Source organism: Neofelis nebulosa, chromosome 2 (genome assembly GCF_028018385.1).
Source record: "Neofelis nebulosa isolate mNeoNeb1 chromosome 2, mNeoNeb1.pri, whole genome shotgun sequence".
NCBI classification, from domain to species: Eukaryota; Metazoa; Chordata; class Mammalia; order Carnivora; family Felidae; genus Neofelis; species Neofelis nebulosa.
The window spans coordinates 186,113,342-186,133,751 of record NC_080783.1 but is presented as its reverse complement, the minus strand read 5'-3'; the positions used below and the strand labels follow the sequence as shown (position 1 = coordinate 186,133,751).

General features: G+C 39.5%; 2 protein-coding genes and 1 long non-coding RNA gene across 9 annotated transcripts in view; 1 reads left to right on the top strand and 2 right to left on the bottom strand.

The window, feature by feature from the left end:
• IPP (intracisternal A particle-promoted polypeptide) overlaps nt 1-664 on the bottom strand; it is a 43,279-nt gene extending 42,615 nt beyond the window's left edge. For 5 of the 7 annotated variants that reach the window (XM_058717576.1, XM_058717580.1, XM_058717582.1 and 2 more), the window contains exon 1: nt 26-526. The gene's annotated coding sequence lies outside the window, so the exon portion shown is untranslated. The other 2 variants (XM_058717577.1, XM_058717579.1) reach the window with 2 other exon arrangements.
• Nucleotides 159-4,027, top strand: LOC131504810 (uncharacterized). Its single transcript, XR_009258157.1, has 3 exons — nt 159-262; nt 1,248-1,491; nt 2,880-4,027. It is a non-coding gene; the product is annotated as an uncharacterized LOC131504810 (long non-coding RNA).
• Nucleotides 4,028-11,053: 7,026 nt separating this feature from the next.
• LOC131493522 (ubiquitin-conjugating enzyme E2 variant 1-like) lies at nt 11,054-11,549 on the bottom strand. The gene has a single exon (XM_058698053.1). The coding sequence runs from the start codon at nt 11,547-11,549 to the stop codon at nt 11,106-11,108; it is 444 nt and encodes a 147-aa protein (XP_058554036.1). The 3' UTR covers nt 11,054-11,105.
• Between the last annotated feature and the right edge of the window lie 8,861 nt (nt 11,550-20,410).

Here is a 20,410-nt window from a genome sequence, read left to right as displayed (position 1 = left end):
CTGCATATGGATGTAAAGGACGTACCTCAAGAAACCAAACCATGAAAGGCAGATAATTAGATGGAGATGCTCGGAAGTAAAGAAGACCTGTCTGGTGGCCTTGACTTCATTGCTGAGAGCATCGGGAAGCTCCTTCAGCCAAGGGTGTCAGAAACAGCAAGCGTCAAAAAAACGAGGCTCTTTGTTTGAATTGGGGACCTGGAGAGTCACAGCTACCGCGACACTACAAGCAGATAAACACTGGGCACTACCTAAATGGCGGGTAAGGCAAGTGAGACTTGTCTGGGGCTAGCGGACAGGCTAGGGGCCTGAGGATTCCCCGGTGGGGGTGGGGAAAGGAGAGGCAGGAACGGAGCGGACCAGACCTAACGAAAGGTGAGGGCGAAAACATTTCGACTATCAGAGGCACGCCTGAGCTGCATGAGGAACCGGTTCCAGAGGCTCCCCTCCTTAGGGGTCCCAGGAGCTGTGAGAGCCGAAGAGGACATTCCCAACCCTGTCATGGTCGCACCCGGACGCAGGCCGTTCTTACCCGCCTCTTCCCCTTCCCGCCGGCGCCTGCTCAGGCTCTGCGCGCGCAGTCGCTACCGGCGCCAGCGCCGGCGCGGAGAGGGCGGGGGGGAAACAGCAGGGCCAAAGAGGCAGAGGTGACTGGGAAGTGCGGTCAGCGGAGAGCTGGAGGCGAAGCCAGGCCCACTGGAGGGTGCCTCTCGCCGGGTCTGCGCGTGCGCAGTGATTTTCCTCTCGCGAGTAGCGGCGGCTCCAGGGACAACGGGGCTCTGGCTTAGGGCGGGTGCTGGATTCCCCGCTGGCGAACTGCCCTGCTGCAAGCCCAAGCTCCTGCGTGTTGGCGCTGGCCCTTTCGACAGTGCCATTTCACCTACTCTCCATCCTTGTGGCGTCCCACACATACAGCAAACTTCAGTGTTAAGGAAGGACTGAGACAACCCTCCCTGCCCCCAACCCCCCCACCCACACGCTGTGCTTCTCTTTTTTTAAATTGAGATGTAATTGATATATAACATCATATTAGTTTCATGTGTACAACATGATACGGTATTTCTATCTTCTCTTTATTCTTTACCATTCACTCAAATCATTTTCTAAGTTTGCCTCTTTGAGCCGGGCATTGTAGATGGATGCCTACTTTGAGGGGAGAACTCAAAACATCTAGTTCTTTTCACGGTTGAACCTCACAATATGTTACATTCGTGTAAGTCGATCTTCTCTTTTTTTTTTCTTTTTAGGATTTATTTATTTTTGAGAGCGCGCAAGCAGGGAAAGGGCAGAGAGAGGTAGACAGAAGATCTGAAGCGGGCTCTGTGCTGACAGCAGCAAGTACAATGTGGGGTTTGAACTCACGAAATCATGTCCTGAGCGGAAACCAAGAGTCGTCGCTCAACCGACTGAGCCACCCAGGTGACTCTGAAAGTCATTCTTAAAAGCCCCAGAAAACTTGTTCAGATCATGCCAATGTACTCAAGGCCCCAGGTAAGTTTGTGGCTGAGGTCAACTGTTTGCTGAGAGTCCTCCTGCTAACTTTTTTTCTGTTTTTACTGAGAAAAACTGAGAAAGAAAGGGAAAGGAGACATGAGCGTGAGCTTCATTTATTCATTGATTCAACCAAAACTTTTTTTTAAATTCAATCAATACTTAATGAGTGCCAACAATTGGCCACTTTAGGTTGTGCTGATATAGCAGTGAACAAAAAAATGACCTGTTCTTGTGGGATTACATTCTGATTGAGGAGACAGAAAATCAACAAATAAGTGAATAAATATATGATATATCAGGAGATGATAAGTGTTACGAAGAGGATAAAGAAGGATAAGAGGATAGAGTGACATACTGGGGAAGGAGTACTATTCTAGACAATGTGGTCAGGGAAAACTTTCCTAAGAAGGTAACATTTGAGTAGGGGCATGAATGGAGACAGGGAACCATGTAAAAGAGAATTCTAGACAGAAAAATAGGGGCGCCTGGGTGGCTCAGTCAGTTAAGCGCCCAACTCTTGGTTTCAGCTCAGGTCATGATCTCACAGTTGTGTGAGTTCGAGCCCCACATTGGGCTCTGTGCTGATAGCTTGGAAACTGGGATTCTCTCTCTCCCTTGCTCTCTGCCCCTCCCCCACTCGTGCTGTCTCTGTCTCTCTCAAAATAAATACATAAACCTTAAAAAAAAAAAGGTAAATGCAGGGCACCTGGCTGGCTCAGTCAGTAGAGCATATGACTCTTAATCTCAGGGTTATGTGTTTAAGCCCCACTTTGGGGGTAGAGTTTACCTAATAAGAATAAATAAATAAAAAGAAAAGTACATGAAACCTTCCTATGGTGAGAGTATGCTTAAGATATTTAAGAAACAGCAAAGAATTGGAGCACCTGGGTAGTTCAGTCAGTTAAGTGACTGACTCTTGTTTCCGCTCAGGTCATGATCTCGAGGTTTGTGGGTTCAAGCCCCTCATTGGGCTCTGCACTGACAGTGCAGAGCCTGATTGAGATTTTTCTCTCTCTTCCTCTCTCTCTGCCTCTCTCTCTCAAAATACATCTAAAAAAAAAAAAAAGAAAGAAAGAAACAGCAAGGAAGCCATTGTTACTGGAGAAATATTAGCAAGGGAGAAGTCTTAGGGTATGAAGGCAGACAGGTAGCTAAGAGCAGTATCACTTAGTGTCTTGTATACAGGAAGAGCTTTGCCTTTTTTTCTGGGTGAAATAGCTATGCTGTTGAATGTGTTTTTGTTGTTGTTATTTGTTTTGTTTTCCAAATGGCAAATGTCTCTCACACATGTATGCATATAAAAATCTAGTCAACTGAGTATTTGCCCAAAGAATTCAAAACCACTAATTTATTCACTTTTTTTTTTCTTTCATTTTTTGAGGTAGGCTCCACACCCAGTGCAGAGCCCAATGCAGGGCTTGGACTCATGATCCTGAAATCAAGACCTGACCTAAGATCAAGAGTCAGACACTTACCCAACTGAGCCACCCAGGCATCCCTTGAAAACACTAATTTGAAAAGATATATGCACCCCTATGTTTACTGCAACATTATTTACAATAGCCAAATTATGGAAGAAACCCAAGTTGCTTATAATTAATAAATTATATAATATATTATATAATTCTGCTTATTAATTAAAATTGAAATATATAATGGAGTGTTATTCAGCTGTAAAAAAGAATGAAGTCTTGCCATTTGCAACAGCATGAATGGATCTAGAGGGTATAATGCTAAGTGAAATAAGTCAGACAAAGATAAATGCCATATGAGTATACTCACATATGGAATTTAAGAAACAAAGCAAACAAAGAAAAAAAAAGATGAGCCAGAAAACAGACTCTTAACTATAGAGCACAGAGGGTTACCAGAGGGGAGGTGGGTGGGGGAAAGAATTAAATAGGTGATGATTAAGGAGTGCATATGTTGTGGTGAGCACAGTGTTATATGCAAGTGTTGAATCACTATATTGTATGCTTGAAACTAAGATAATACTGTATGTTAGCTAACTGGAATGTAAAAACACCCAGTCAAATTGAGTTCAGTCTTTTGAATCCTTAAAGAACTAGGTGTGTTCCCGAGATCAGATTGTTGAGCAAACAATTGTTGAGCAAACTTTAGGGCCAGTTTGTCTGTCTAGTTTAGGCACTCTTCTCTCATGCCCTGATCTCTCACCCTTTCCTCGTATGTTGGTTGTAAACATACATGATACAAGTAAAATATGTATGTAAGCTTACATAAACAAGTCCTTATGTCATTTGTGTCTCCAGCTAACCCTGAGACCAGGACATCTGGATTTGGAGAGCAACTGAGCAAGCAAATTGTAAGATTGGGTGGATGTGGTCATTGTGTGATGTGGAATTTCAGCAGTTCTAAATGGTTGAAGTAGAGTGGAGAAGAACAGTCATGATTCACCTGCTGTTGATAAATGTTTAAAACTAACATTTTTTAAAGTTGAGTTTATTGAGGTATAATTTACATAGAGTAAAATTTATCCTTTTTGTGTATACACTTCTGAGTTCTTTTTTTTAAGTTTATTTTAAGAGAGACAGAGTGAGTGGGGGGGGAGCAAAGAAAGAGGGGGACAGAGGATCTGAAGCTGGTTCTTCAAGGACAGTAGAGAGCCCAATGCGAGGCTCAAAACTGCAAACTGCAAGATCATGACCTGAGCTGAAGTCAGACATTCAACCATCTGAGCCACCCAGGCACCCCAGCAGTTCTGAGTTTTGACAAATGCATTGTGTTAGTCCAGGTTATCCATAAAGCAGATGCCAATATAAGATTAAACATGCAAGGATTTGGGGGGAGGGGCAACACATAGTAGAAATGAGGAGAGAGCCAAGAAAGGCTAGGAGAACTATCTGATCACAATGCAAGCCTGATCCAGAGTGCGCAAAAGAAGGAGAAAGGTTCCATTCCTTGAATTCTAGGAAGTCTAAAGAAAGATCAACAAGCAAGGATTTTTGGAATCTTTGAGCTAAAACTGACTTTCAGAGAAACTTTCGCAATGGACCCGCCTTAATATTCCCAGTAATTGTCTGGGAATAGACCATTGAAATGTAGCATTGGTTCAAATAGGATGATGAATTTCTGGACCCAGCAGGTAATGCCCTTGATCAGTTATGCTTCCTGAAGTTGAAAGTCTGCCAGGCACATTCAGATGGCATTGGAAGTATAAAGTCATGCAGTCTACCACAATCAAGATATAAATTATTTCCATTACTCCATAAAGTAACGTCATTTTTGAGGACTTATTTTCTAACCACAATATTTTCATTACCTTCAAAGACCTTCTGCAATTTGCTTGGTAAACTTTTAGGATCAATTATCATAGTCAATCTCAACAGCTTAATATATGGCTTCCATTAATAACTGAATTCATGGGACACCTGGGTGGCTCAGTCAGTTAAGCATCTGACTTCAGCTCAGGTCATGATCTTGCAGTTCCTGAGTTGAAGCCTCGCGTTGGGCTCTGTGCTGATGGCTCAGAGCCTGGAGCCTGCTTCAGATTCTGTTGTCTCCCCCTTTCTCTGCCCCTCCCCCACTTGCACGTGCGCTCTCTCTCTCTCAAAAAATAAAAACTAAAAGAAAAAAAATTTTAAATAAATAACTGAATTCATCATGCCAAAGAGAGAACTTTTCACTCCCAGTGGGCAGTTCAAGGATCAGAATCTTTGGGGCACCTGGCTGGCTCAGTTAGTAGAGCATGCCACTCTTGATCTCAGGGTAGCAAGTTTTAAGCCCCATGTTGGGCCTAGAGCTTACTTAAAGATAAATAACAGACAAATAAATAACAAAATAAATAAAAATAAAAAGAGAAGTGCAGTTGTGAGCCATTATCAGCCAATACCTGTATCAGCCTAGTAAAGAAGATCTGGGCAGGACATCTACTATGCCCAATATTACATCAACTGTCACAAAGAGTTACCAATTCTATTATCTTTTTTTTAATGTTTTATTTATTTTTGACAGAGAGAGAGAGAGAGAGTGCAAGCCGGGGAGGAGCAAAGAAAGAGGGAGACACAGAATCTGAAGCAGGCTCCAGGCTCTGAGCCACAGAGCCAACCCTACATGAGTCTGGAACTCATGAACTGCAAGATCATGACCTGAGCCCAAGTCCAACACTTAACCAACTGAGCCACCCAGGAGCCTCTGTAAAAAAATTTTTTTTAAGTTTATTTATTTATTTTGAGAGAGAGAGTGAGCAGGGGAAGGGCAGAGAGAGAGGGAGAGGAACAGAATCCCAAGCAGTCTCCACACTGTCAGCATGGAGCTCGATGTGGAACTCTGACTTATAAACTGTGAGATCATGACCTGAGCCTAAGTCAAGAGTAGGACGCTTAACCCCTTAACTGACTGAGCCATCCAGGCGTCCCATATCTATTCTATTGTCTTAACACCTCTTTTGTTATTCTGATTACCACTGGGTAGTTCCTACACTGCTAAATCACTTTTTGCCTGGAAAACTGCAAGCCATCATCATTTCTCACCTAGATTGTCACAATAGCATCCTAACCAGTCTTCCTGCTTTAGACCTTGCTCTACTCCAATCCATTTAAAATGTAAGGTGACCAGGGGCACCTGGGTGGCTCAGTCGGTTGAGCATCCGACTTCGGCTTGGGTCATGATCTTGAACTCTGTAAGTTCGAGCCCTGCGTTGGGCTCTGTGCTGATAGCTCAGAGCCTGGAGCTTGCTTCAAATTCTGTGTGTGTGTCTCTCTCTGTTCCTCCCCCACTCATGCTCTGTCTCTCTCTGTCAAAAATAAATAAACATTAAAAAAAATTATTATAAAATGTAAGGTGACCTTTCATGATAAAAACACAGAACAAACTGGGAATAGAAGGGAGCTCCACCTATCTTATAAAGGGCATCTACAAACACCCCACAACTAACACTACACTTGATAGTGAAGGACTGAATAATTTCCCCCTAAGATCAGGAACAAGACGAGGTACATGCTCTCACCACTTTTATTCAATATTGTACTTGGTGTTTAGCCAGGGCAATTAAAAAAAAAGAAATTAAAAAAACATTCAGATTAGATGAAAAATTTAATTTTTTAAAAAAGTTTATTTATTTTTGAAAGAGAGAGAGAGAGCACACAATATCGAGCAGGGGAAGGGCAGAGAGAGAGGGAGAGAGAATCCCAAGCAGGCTCTGAGCTGTCAGCACAGAGCCTGATGTGGGGCTTGAACTCACGAACCATGAGACATGATCTGAGCCGAAACCAAGAGTTGGACGCTTAACTGACTAAGCCACCCAGGCGCCCCCAAGAAATAAAAGTTTTAATGTGCAGTGATTTGATCTTGTGTAGAAAATCCTACAGAATACATACACACACAGAATTAATAATTGAATTTAGCAAGGTTACAGATATATCAATATACAAAAATCAGTTGTATTTCCATACACTGCAAATGGGCAATCTTAAAATAAAACTAAGAAGACAATTCCAGGGGTGCCTGGGTGGCTCAGTCAGTTGAGTGTCCAACTCTTGACTTTGGCTCAGGTCATGATCTCTCAGTTCATGGGTTTGGGTCCTGCATCAGGCTCTGCGCTGATAGTGCAGAGCCTGCTTGGGTTTCTGTCTCCCTCTCTCTCTGTTCCTCTCCCACTTGTTCTCTATCTCTCTCTCAAAAAATAAATAAAAATACAAAAAATAAAAATAAAAAAAGGAGACAATTCCATTTACAATAGCATCAAAAATAATAAAATACTTAGGAATAAGTTTAACAAAAGAAGTATAAGAATTGTAACTGAAAAACTATAAAACATGGTTGAAGGAAATTAAGAGAACTAAATAAATGAAAAGACATCCTGTGTTCGTGTATCAAAAACTTAATATTGTTAAGATAACAACACTTCCTAAACTTAGATTCAGTGCAACTCCTATCAAAAAATCAGCTGGTTTCTTTGCAGAAATTGAGAAGCTGAGCCTAAATTCAATTGGAATTCAAGGGGCCCAGAATAGCCAAACCATTTTTTAAATAGAAGTACAAAGTTGGAAGACTCTCACTTTCCAATTTCAGAACTTAATACAAAGCTACTATAATCAAGACAGCATGATTCTAGCATAAGTTTAGACATATAGATAAGTGAATAGAATTGAGAATCCAAAAATAAACCTTCATATCTATTGCCAATCGATTTTCAACAGAGATGCTAAGATGATTCAAAGGGGAAAGAAGAGCCTTTTTAACAACTGGTGCTGAAACAACTGAATATCTACATGCAAAAGAATGGTGGCCCTCTCCCTCATATCATATGTAAAAATTATCTCAAAATAGATCGAAGATGTAAATATAAGTGCCAAACCATGACATCATAGAAGAAAATGTAGGCATAAAGTTTTGTGACTTTGGGTTAGGTAAAGACTTCTTAGATACATACCAAAGCACAAGTGACAAAAAGAAAAAAATATATAAAGTGGACTTCATCAAAAATGAAAACTTAAAAAAAAAGAGAGGTTAGAGTGGGAGAGAGCCAAAGCATAAGAGACTTTTAAAAACTGAGAACAAACTGAGGGCTGATGGGGGGTGGGAGGGAGGGGAGGGTAGGTGATGGGTATTGAAGAGGGCATCTTTTGGGATGAGCACTGGGTATTGTATGGAAACCAATTTGACAATAAATTTCATATATTAAAAAAATTAAAATAAAATAAAATAAATAAAATAAAAACTTTTGTGCTTCAAAGGACACCATTAAGAAAGTAAAAAGACCGGGCGCCTGGGTGGCTCAGTCGGTTAAGCGTCTGATTTTGGCTCAGATCATGATCTCACAGCTCATGAGTTTGAGCCCCACGTCAGGCTTTGTGCTGACAGCTCAGAGCCTGGAGCCTGTTTCAGATTCTGTGTCTCCCTCTCTCTGACCCTCCTGTCTCAAAAATAAATAAACATTAAAAAAAAATTTTTTTTAAAAACTACAATAAAATCAATTCACCCACTACGGTGGCTAAAATAAAAAAGACAGACAATAGCAACTGTTGATAAGTTTAAGAAATTGAAACCCTCAATTATTGCCGGTGGGATTGTAAAATAGTGCAACTACTGTGGGAAACAGTTTTGCCATTCCTCTAAAGGTTAAACACAGAGTTACCATGTGACCTTACAATTTCTCTCCTAAGTATATACCCAAGAGAAATGAAAACATATATCCATGCAAAAACTTGTACAAGAATGGTCACAGCAGTATTATTCAAGTAGCCACCAAGTGGAAACAACCCAAATGGCCATCAACTGATGAATGCATAAACAAAACATAGTGTATCTATACAATGGAATATGACTTGGCAATAAAAGAGAATGAAGTACTGAGATATGCTACAACACAGATGAACCTTGAAAACACTATGTTAAGTGACAGAAGCCAGTCACAAAAGACCACATATTGTCTCATCCCATGTATATGAAATGTTTAGTATAGGCATATCGATGAAGATAAAAATTAGATTTGTGACTACCAGGAGCTGAGGCGAGGGCATAAGAAAGGGATGATTGATCATTTCAGGATAATGAAAATGTTTTAAAATTAAGTAATGGTGATTGTTGTACAACTGTGTAAATATACTAAAAACCACTGAGTTGTATACTATCCAAGGACAAATTTTATGACATGTAAATTATATCTTCATAAAGCTCTTTTAAAAAGATTATATCATTCCTGTGCTCAGACCTCCTCAGTGGCTTTTCATATTAGTTAGAGCAAAAGTCAAAGTCTTTAATTGGCCAAAAGATCCTATAAGATCTGCCTCTCCATTTGACCTCGTTTATAGTTCTTCCCTGCATTTACTGTTTTAGCTTCTCTGGCTTCCTTACTGTTCTTCCACACTATAGGCACAGTCCTGTTTGGGGGGTTGTATTTGGCTGGATCATTCTTACCCAGTATATCCTCATGGCTTATCCCTTCAGGTCTTTTTCAGATTCACATTCTCAGTGAAGCCATCCTGATTTCCCTATTTAAAATTACAGTATAACACCTCTCCCAGAACTCTCTTTCCCAGTCCTCACCTATATTTGTCTCCATAGCATTTATTTCCATTTGACATACTACAAATATTATGTATTTATGTGTCTATTGACTGTCTTTCCTCATCCAAGCATAAACTCTATGAAAGCAGGTATTTTTCTGTATTTTGTCATTCCTATATTTTCAGTACCTAGAACAGTGGTTGGTACATGGGAGATGTTCAATGTTTATTGAATGAATGAGTGAATGAATGAATAACATTTTACTCTTTCTGCCTCGAGTTTATCCCTGCTGCAATTCATCTCCACCTGCAAATCAGAGTGATCTTCCTACACGTGGGAATATATCACACCCTTGCTCAAATTCCTTCATTAGTTTCCTATTATGTTCAAGAAGAAGTATAATGAAATATTGAAGAATACAAGCCAGAGTCAGAGTGCCTTGGTTCAAGGCAATTTGCCTTTGGGCAAGGTTATTTAACCTTGTTGGTAAAATAGGAATAATTAGAGTGCCTTTCTTTTAGAGTTGTGGTAGTGATTAGATAATCTTATACATGCAAGTTTGCCTACATAGTTGCCAAACCCATTGTTTCATTAGAGGTTGCAAAATGTTGACTTTTAAAATTCTGTCACTTCTTTATCATTCATTAGCAATGATTCTTCTAAAATTTTTTAATGTTTATTTATTTTTGAAAGAAAGAGACAGACAGACAGAGCTCAAATAGGGGAGGAGCAGAGAGAGAAGGAGACCCAGAATCCGAAGCAGGCTCCAGGCTCTGAGCTGCCAGCACAGAGCCCAACACAGGGCTTGAACTCACAAATGAAATTGTGACCTGAGCTGAAGTTGGCCATGTAACTGACTGGGCCACCCAGGTGCCCCTAGTAATGATTCTTCTATAAATAACTTCCCCACACTATCTTTAAGTATAGTCTATACAGTAAAGACAGGACAGGAGTTTTGTTTTGTTTTAAAATTTTTACTTATTTATTTTGAGAAAGAGAGAAAGCGTGAGCTAGGGAGGGGCAGAGAGAGAAGCCAGAGCAAGAATCCCTAATAGGATCCACACTGTCAGCTGAGAGCTGGATGTGGGGCTTGAACTCATGAACTATGAGATCATGACCTGAGCCGAAGTCACACTTAACCTACTGAGTGCCCCAAGACAGGATAGAAGTGTGATGCTTACTGTTATTTATCAATTTTCAGAGTAATGATTCAGTGCCCTAGCAACTTCCAAAGGTAACTAAAGAATACATTTTAGTGTTCAAATCATTGCAGTCATTATTCTTATTGATATTCAAATTATTCCATCTTTGGTAAGTAGGGATCCCTTTCTAGTTGGCTCCTGTATGATTTTTTTTTATAGCACAACTTATATATTTTAAATGGACAAAAATTAGTATCATTCACAGTATCTTAAGATAAATTGCCTTTAAATGGGAGCTTCCTTTCCAGTACTTTGAGGTCTACAAGACATATCTAGAAAATTTACTACTGTGAAATAAAGAAACATTAAAAAAAATAAATAAAATAAAATAAATAAAAAATAAATAAATTAAAAAAAAGAAAATTTACTACTGTGAAAAATGAAGACTGCTTAAATCAAATGGGAGGGGGTAGGGGGAGGACCTGTGGTTTTTCTTTTTGATTAATTGTTGTAACACTGTCCTTCGGGCGGCTGAGGGAGTTTCATGTTTTCTTTAGACATCATTAGGCTCCTGAGCTCTTGCAGGACAACTTTGATGCTGTATGAATTCTGCCATTTTGCTAGCACTGATATGGCTCTTAGGTTCACCACTCCATTAGAACTATTAACTGCATTCATATTAATTTTTGTTACAGATCTTACAAAGTGGGGTGCTTCTGGGTATTTAGGTCCACATTCTATTTTAAGGCTGTATATTCGGTTTTTGTAAATTGTTCTTGGAAGCCCAATTATCATTCCTGTCCATCTTGTAAGTGTCATGTCTTCATCACCTTCTAGACCCCAGCTAACTGTGCCATCTCCTACTCCTTTCTGGCCTTCTTCCAGTTCTTCCAACAGTTGAAAATTGCAAGGGACTTTTACTCCCGAGCCCGTGGTGGCTCCCATCTTGCGTTGCTGTCACTCCTGTATGATTTTAACACACCACCAGTAGTCTTTGATACCTTCCTTGCTTTCAGGCACAAGATACTTCAGACTCATCTTAACATTTATTTCTTTTTTTAATGTTTATTTTTAAGAAAGAGAGTGTGAACATGGGCAGGGTGGGGAGAGAGGGAGACACAGAATCTGAAGCAGGCTCCAGGCTCTGAGCTGTCAGCACAGAGCACGATGTAGGGCTTTAATTCATGAACCACGAGATCATGACCTGAGCTGAAGTCAGACGCTTAATCAACTGAGCTACCCAGGCACCCCTCACCTTAACATTTGTTGTCCCAGGCCTGGAATCAGCTATTCCTCCAAGGAGTTTTAGATCCTTTTTAATAGGAAATGGTATTTAGAGACTATAATTTGGACACTAGAGGGAGCTAATTGTTACTGGGTTGGAGTGTACATCATTTTAAAAAAGATTCTTAATTGTTAATACACAGTTTGGATAATACACTGTTTTCCTTGGAAGGTTGTGTTAAAGACTAGAGAATGGAGACTTTCCAATTTAGCAAAGTATTTCACAATGAAGTAGACTAAACTTATTAATCAGAAGTTCACTATTATTTGCGTTTTTATTTTCCTTCTCTCTCTCTCTTTTCCATTTCTCCTGAGAAATAATAGTCTGGGTTGGAAATGAGTAGGGAAGAAAAATGGTTGATAAGAGAGACTACTTTGAGGTTTGAGCAGAACATTTGCTGTAGAATTACCAGAGGCAGAGACAAAATAATTTCTCATATTAACCAAAGAAATACATAATTCTGGAATGCAAAGAAGATAGAAAATTCAGTGGTTCCTTCAGCAGGAGGTAATGGAAGAAAAGTATATAAGGTACTTACTGCTTCTTTTTGGTGCACAACCCAGAAGGGGTCAATAATTCCACAGTCGTTATAAATACTAATCTGGTAAGCAAATCAACAGAGAATCAAAGGACAAATAAAGTAGTTTTTTTATACACCACAAGAGAACTGAACTCAAAGTTCACAGTCCACCATTGTCCTTACTTCCCTCAAAACTTAGTCTTTATTTTTAATTTTTTTTAACGTTTATTATTGAGAGACAGACAGAGACAGAGCATGAGCATGGGAGGGACAGAGAGAGGGGGAGACACAGAATCTGTAGCAGGCTCCAGGCTCTGAGCTTTCAGCACAGAGGCCGACACACGGCTCAAACTCATAAACTGTGAGATCATTACCTGAGCTGAAGTCAGACGCTTAACTGACTGAGCTACCCAGGCGCCCCAAAACTTAATCTTTTTGAAGATGACAAAGCAGCATAGAAGTTCTCTGCTTATCCCTGAAATGCAACTAGACAAGCAACAAACCATTTTGCACATCTAGAAAATTGATCTGAGGATTAACACAACAATCTGCATAGGTTGAGCCACAGAACTTGGCAGATATGTGGTGGTGGATTGGTGAAATGAGGGAGAGAGAAGCCATGGAGGGTAGGTAGCTGTTTTTGTTTGTGGAGAGAGGACAGACAGAGGGGGGAGAGTACAAGAAAAGCACTCCCCCCAAAAGCAGCTAGAGGGAAAGAGAAAGAGTGGAAGCACCCACAAGGATCTGAACAAGAAAGGGAGAAAGGAAAAAGGAGAGAGTTTCAATGCCATTAGAACTCTATAAACAGGGGAGTGCAGAGTCTGAAATTCCACAGCTCAATACCTGGCCATGCTCTGGTGGGAAGGGCGAATCCCCAGGAGCAGACAGTGAGGTCCTCGGGGTCCTTGGGCCACATGGGGAGAGAGGTTCTCCTGCTGAGAGGACATCTGGTAGAGGCTATGCAGCTTTCCCATGGGAAAAGGTCCCAGCAGACCCTGGAGAACAGAAACATTTGCCAGTGTTGGAACAAGGACACTAGGGTGCAGTGAAGCCTGGGTACCAGTTGTGTGTTCTGATTTGCCATAGTTCTCTGAACTGCTGCTGCTACATGATTGCATGAACTTTTTCTGAGGCAGACTGACATCTGGACACAGTCCCTGGGCCTCTGCAGTGCAGTTGCATGAGCGTTCTTTGGGGGTCAAGCTGGTACCAGGCCACTGCTTGGTGAGACCCTCCCCCAGAGGGTTGGAGGGGGCCCAAGCCACAGGGCCCTCAGAAGTGACGGGTTTGGAAACACATCCCCATCTGAGATAAAATTCAGGAGAGAGGTGCCACCTGGCTGGCTGATGACTTGGTGACTGACATTGTAGAAGTGGGGAGGGGATGGAAGCTGGAGACAAAGAAGGGTGCCTGATGGCTGGTTGGTGACAGCACAGAGTTCTGATGCTACAGACTGTGAAGTTGTGTGATGCCATGTTCACCTCTCCCTCGCCTGCACATACACAGACACCAGAGCCACACCAATCCACCCCAATAAGCTAAGCAACGCCACCTAGTGGAGAACAGAGCCATTACACCAAACCCCATCTAACTGTGCCAACCAAGCCCTAGAGAATGACCACAAGTCTCTGCCCCTGCTGAGTGTATGTACTATAAAGTGCTTCCTAGTTTGGCTTCTAGGGCAAACTGGATGTAATTTCATTCAGATTTCATTCTGTTTGATGGTCCACCTATTCATTTTTTTTCTCTTTTTCTTTTCTTATTCTTGGGTACAGAAAGAGAAAAAAATTATTTTCATTTTCTGTTTTTATAAAAGATTTAAAAAACATTTTAACTGTATTTTTTGTAATTTTTTTATTCTGTTTTACTTTCTCATTTCATTTTATTCCATTTTATTGTATATATTAAAATTTTTTTAATCGTTTTCTTTTTTCTTTTTTTTCTCTCTTTCTTTTTATGTTTTCCCCCTCTTTTCTTTTCTTTCCCTTTCTTCTTTATTCTGTTAAGCTTTTTTCAACAACCAGACCAAAACACATCTAGGATCAAGCTTCCTTTATTTGATTTTTTTGTTGTTTTAATTTTCTAATTTTAATTTTAATTTTTAATTTTATTAATTCTTTCTCTTCCTCCAAAATGACAAAAAGAAGGAATTCACCCCAAAAGAAAGAACAGGAAGAAACGACAGCCAGGGACTTAATCAGCACAGATATAAGGAAGATGTCTGAACTAGAATTGAGAATTACGATAACAAGAATACTAACTGGGGTTGAAAAAAAGCATGGAATCCCTTTCTGCAGAGATTTAAAAAAGTAAAATCTAGTCAGGACGAAATTAAAAAATGCTATAGCTGAGATACAATCTCTATTAGATGCCACAGCAGCAAGGATGGATGAAACAGAGCAGTGAATCAGCGATACAGAAGAAAAAATTATGGAGAATAATAGAGCAGAAAAAAAAAAGAGGGAAATCCAGGCAAAAGAGCACGATATAAGAATTAGAGAACTCAGTGACTTATTAAAAAGGAATAACATCTGAATCATAGGAGTCCCAGAAGATGAAGAGAGAGAAAAAGTGGTAGAAGGTTTAAGTGAGCAAATCATAGATAAAAACTTTCCTAACCTGGGGAAAGACACAAACATCAAAATCTAGGAAGCACAGAGAACTCCCATTAGATTCAACAAAAACCGACTATCAACAAAGCATATCATAGTCAAATTCACAAAATACACAGACAAAGAAAGAATTATGAAAGCAGCAAGGGAAAAAAAGTCCTTAACCTATAAAGGAAGACAGATCAGGTTTGCAGCAGACCTATCCTCAGAAACTTGGCAGGCCAGAAAGGAGTGGCAGGATATATTCAATGTGCTGAACTGGAAAAATACGCAGCCAAGAATTCTTTATCCAGCAACGCTGTCATTCAAAATAGAAGGAGAGATAAAGAGTTTCCCAGAAAAATGAAAACTAAAGGAGTTAGTGACCACTAAACCAGCCCTATGAGAAATATTAAAGGGAACTCTCTGAGGGGAGAAAAGATTGAAAAAAAAAAAAAGACCGAAAGCAACAAAGACTAGAAAGGACCATAGAAAATCACCAGAAATTCCAACTCTATAGGCAACACAATGGCAATAAATTCATATCTTTCAGTACTCACTGTAAATGTCAATGGACTAAACACTCCAATCAAAAGACATAGGGTAACAGAATGGATAAAAAAATAAGATTCATCTATATGCTGTTTACAAGAGACTCATTTTAGACCTAAAGTCACCTTCATATTGAAAGTAAGAAGATGGAGAACCATCGATCATGCTAATGGTCACCAAAAGAAAGCCAGAGTAGCTATACTTATATCAGACAATGTAGATTTTAAAACAAAGACTAACAAGAGATGAAGAAGGATTTTATATCACAATTAAGGGGTCTATCCATCAAGACCTAACAATTGTAAACATTATGCCCCCAACATGCAGACACCCAAATATATAGATCAATTAATCACAAACATAAAGAAACTCATTGGCAATAATACCATAATAATAGGGGACTTCAACACCCCACTTACAACAAAGGACAGATTATCTAAGCAGAAAATGAAAAAGGAAACAATGGCTTTGAATGACACACTGGAACAGATTGACTTAACATATATATTCAGAACATTTCATCCCAAAGCAGCAGAATACACATTCTTCTCTAGTGCACATGGAACATTCTCCAGAATAGATCATATACTGGGACACAAATCAATCCTCAGCAAGTACAAAAAGATCAAGATCATATCGTGCATATATTCAGACCACAGTGCTATGAACCTTGAAGTCAACCACAAGAAAAAAATTGGAAAGACAACAAATACTTGGAGACTAAAAACATCCTACTAAAGAATGAATGGGCTAACCAAGAAGTTAAAGAAGAAATTAAAAAGTACATGGAAGCCAATGAAACTGATCACACCACAGCCCAAAATCTCTGGGATGCAGCAAAGGCAGTCATAAAAGGGAAGTATATAGCAATCCAGGCCTTCCTAAAAAAGGAAGAAAGGTCTCAGATACACAACCTTACACTTTAAAGAGCTGTAAAAATAACAGCAAATAAAATCCCAAACCAGCAGAAGCAGGAAATAATAAAGATTACAGCAGAAATCAATGCTATCAAAACAAAACAAAACAAAACAAAACAAAACAGTAGAACAGATCAGTGAAACCAGGAGCTGGTTCTTTGAAAGAATTAACAAAATTGATAACCCCCTAGTCAGTGTAATCAAAAAGAAAAAGGAAAGGACCCAAATAAATAAAATCAAGAATGAAAGAGGAGAGATCATAACCAATAAAGCAGAAATACAAACAATAATAAGAGAATATTATGAGCAATTATATGCCAATAAATTGGGCAATCTGGAAGAAATGGACAAATTCCTTGAAACATACAAACTACCAAAACTGAAATGGGAAGAAATAGAAAATTTGAACAGACTTGTACCCAATAAAGAAATTGAATTAGTAATCAAAAATCCCCCAAAAAGCAAGAGTCCAGGGCCAGATGGCTATCCAGGGGAATTCTATCAAACATTTAAAGAAGAATTAATACCTATTCTTTTGAAGCTGTTCCAAAAAATAGAAATGATAGGAAAACTTCCAAACTAATTCTATGAGGCCAGCATTACTTTGATTCCAAAACCAGACAAAGACTCCACTAAAAAGGAGAACTACAGAACAATTTCCCTGATGAACATGGATGCAGAAAGTCTCAACAAGATACTAACCAACTGGATCCAACAATACATTAAAAGAATTATTCACCATGACCAAGTGGTATTTATACCTGGGATGCATGGCTGGTTCAACATCTGCAAGTCAATCAATGTGATACATCACATTAATAAAAGGAAGGACAAAAACTAAATGATTCTCCCAATAGATGCAGAGAAAGCATTTGACAAAATCCTTTCTTGATAAAAATCCTCAAGAAAGTAGGGATAGAAGGATCATTCCTTGAGTTCATAAAAGCCATATAAAAAAGACCCACTGTTAATAACATCCTCAATGGGGGAAAACTGAGAACTCTCCCCTTAAGGTCAGGAACACGACAGGGATGTTCACTCTTGCCACTGTTATTCAACATAATGTTGGAAGTCCTACTCAGTAATCAAACACAAAGAAATAAAAGGCATCCAAATCGGTAAGGAGCAAGTCAAACTTTCACTCTTCGCAGACAACATGATACTCTATATGGAAAACCCAAAGGATTCCACCAAAAAATCCTGCTAGAACTGATCCATGAATTCAGCAAACTCGCAGGATATAAAATGAATGCACAGAAATTGTTGCATTTCTATACACCAATAATGAAGAAGCAGAAAGAGGAATCAAGGAATTGATTCCATTTACAATTGCACCAAAAACCATGAAATACCTAGGAATAAACCTAACCAAAGAAGTGAAAAATCTATACACTGAAAAACTATAGAAAGTTTATGAAAGAAATTGAAGACACACACACAAAATAAAGGAAAAATATTCCATGCTCCTGGATTGGAAGAGCAAATATTGTTAAAATGTCAATACTACCCAGAGCAATCTACATATTCAGTGCAATCCTTATCAAAATAACACCAGCATTCTTCACAGAGCTAGAACAAACAATCCTAAAATCTGTATGGAACCAGAAAAAGACCCTGAATAGCCAAAGCAATCCTGAAAAAGAAAACCAAAGCTGGAGGCATCACAATTCCAAACTTCGGGATGTATTACAAAGCTGTAATCATCAGGACAGTGTGGTACTGGCACCAAAACAGACACTCAGATCAATGGAACAGACTAGAGAACCCAGAAATGGACCCACAAATGTACGACCAACTAATCTTTGACAAAGCAGGAAACAATATCCAAAGGAATAAAGATAGTCTCTTTGGCAAATGGTGCTGGGAAAACTGGACAGCGGCATGCAGAAAAATGAACCTGGACCACTTTCTTACACCACACACAAAAACAAACTCAAAATGGATGAAAGACCTAAATGTAAGACAGGAAGCCATCAAAATCCTAGAGGAGAAAGAAGGCAAAAGCCTCTTTGACCTTGGCCGCAATAACATCTTACTCAACATGTCTCCAGAGGCAAGAGAAACAGACGCAAAAATGAACTATTGGGACCTCATCAAAATAAAAAGCTTCTGCACAGTGAAGGGAACAGTCAACAAAACTAACAGACAACTGATTGAATGGGAGATGATATTTGCAAATGACATATCAGATAAAGGGTTAGTATCCAAAAGCTATAAAGAACTTATCAAACTCAACACCCAAAAAACAAATAAGCCAGTGAAGAAATGGGCAAAAGACATGAATAGACACTTCTCCAAAGAACACATCCAGATGGCTAACAGACACATGAAAAGATGCTCAACATCACTCATCATCAGGGAAATACAAATCAAAACCACAATGAGATGCCACCTCACACCTGTCAGAATGGCTAAAATTAACAACTCAGGCAACAACAGATGTTGGCAAGGATACAGAGAAAGAGGAACCCTTTTGCACTGCTGGTGGGAATGCAAACTGGTGCAGCCACTCTGGAAAATAGTATAAAGGTTCCTTAAAAAATTAAAAGTAGAACTACCCTACAATTCCACAATTGCACTACTAGGTATTTATCCAAAGGATACAGTTTCGAAGGGACACATGCACCCCAGTATTTATATCAGTGCTATCGACAATAGCCAAAGTATGGAAAGAGACCAAATGTCCATGCAGATGAATGGATAAAGAAGATGGGGTATATATATACAATGGATTATTACTTGGCAATCAAAAAGAATGAAATCTTGCCATTTGCAACCACATGGATGAAACTAGAGTGTATTAAGCCAACCGAAATTAGTCAGAGAAGAACAAATATCATGACTTCACTCATGTGTGGAATTTAAGATACAAAACAGATGAACATAATGGGAGGGAGGCAAAAATAATATAAAGACAGGGAGGGGGAAATACATAAGAGACAACTCTTAAATATAGAGAACAAACTGAGGGTTGCTGGAGGGGTTGTGGCGGGGGATGGGCTAAATGGGCAAGGGGCATTAAGGAAGACACTTGTTGGGTTGAGCACTGGGTGTTATATGCAGGGGAATGAATCACTGGATTCTACTCCTGAAATCATTATTTCACTATCTGCTAACTAGCTTGGATGTAAATTTAAAAAAAAAGAAAAGAAAGAAAAAAAGAAGAAAACTTGACCAAACACTTAATCTTTTTTTTTTTTTTTTTTTTTTGGAGAGAGTGAGGGTGCAAGTGAGTGAGGGGCAGAGAGAGAGAGAGAGAGAGAGAGAGAGAGAGAGAGAGAGAGAGAGAGAAGGAGAAAGAAGGAGAGAGAGAAAATCCCAAGCTCGAACTCATGAACTGAGAGATCATGACCTGAATTGCAGTCAGAGGCTTAACTGACTGAGCCACCCAGGTGCCCCAAAACTTAATCTTGAATCTTGGTTAAATATCACTTAGCATCTAAAACATGCCTTGGTTTTGACATCTAATACTCATGATTTTATTTTGGTTAAGGAAAGAGAGATGAATGCTGGCTGGACCTCTTGTGATCTGGATCATGTTTCCTATAAAGGTCGGTTTCAGGGCTTCCAGAAGTTGGGTTTAGCCAGAAAATAACACCCCAAACAGGATTTTTTTTTCCAACGGGCCTTTTTTACATGGTACTTTTCAAAGACAATTGCCTATTTCAAAGGCAATAATTCTCAGCCCTGACTTGAAGAACTTTTTTTTTAACCTTGTTTCACTATTTTATTTTATTATTATTATTTTTAATATATGAAGTTTATTGTCAAATTGGTTTCCATACAACACCCAGTGCTCATCCCAAAAGGTGCCCTCCTCAATACCCATCACCCACCCTCCCCTCCCTCCTACCCCCCATCAACCCTCAGTTTGTTCTCAGTTTTTAACAGTCTCTTATGCTTTGGCTCTCTTCCACTCTAACCTCTTTTTTTTTTTTTTC

What these genes read in the sequence shown, in the direction of transcription:
- LOC131493522 (XM_058698053.1), bottom strand. Translation starts at nt 11,549, where the DNA reads ATGGGAGCCACCACGGGCTCGGGAGTAAAAGTCCCTTGCAATTTTCAA.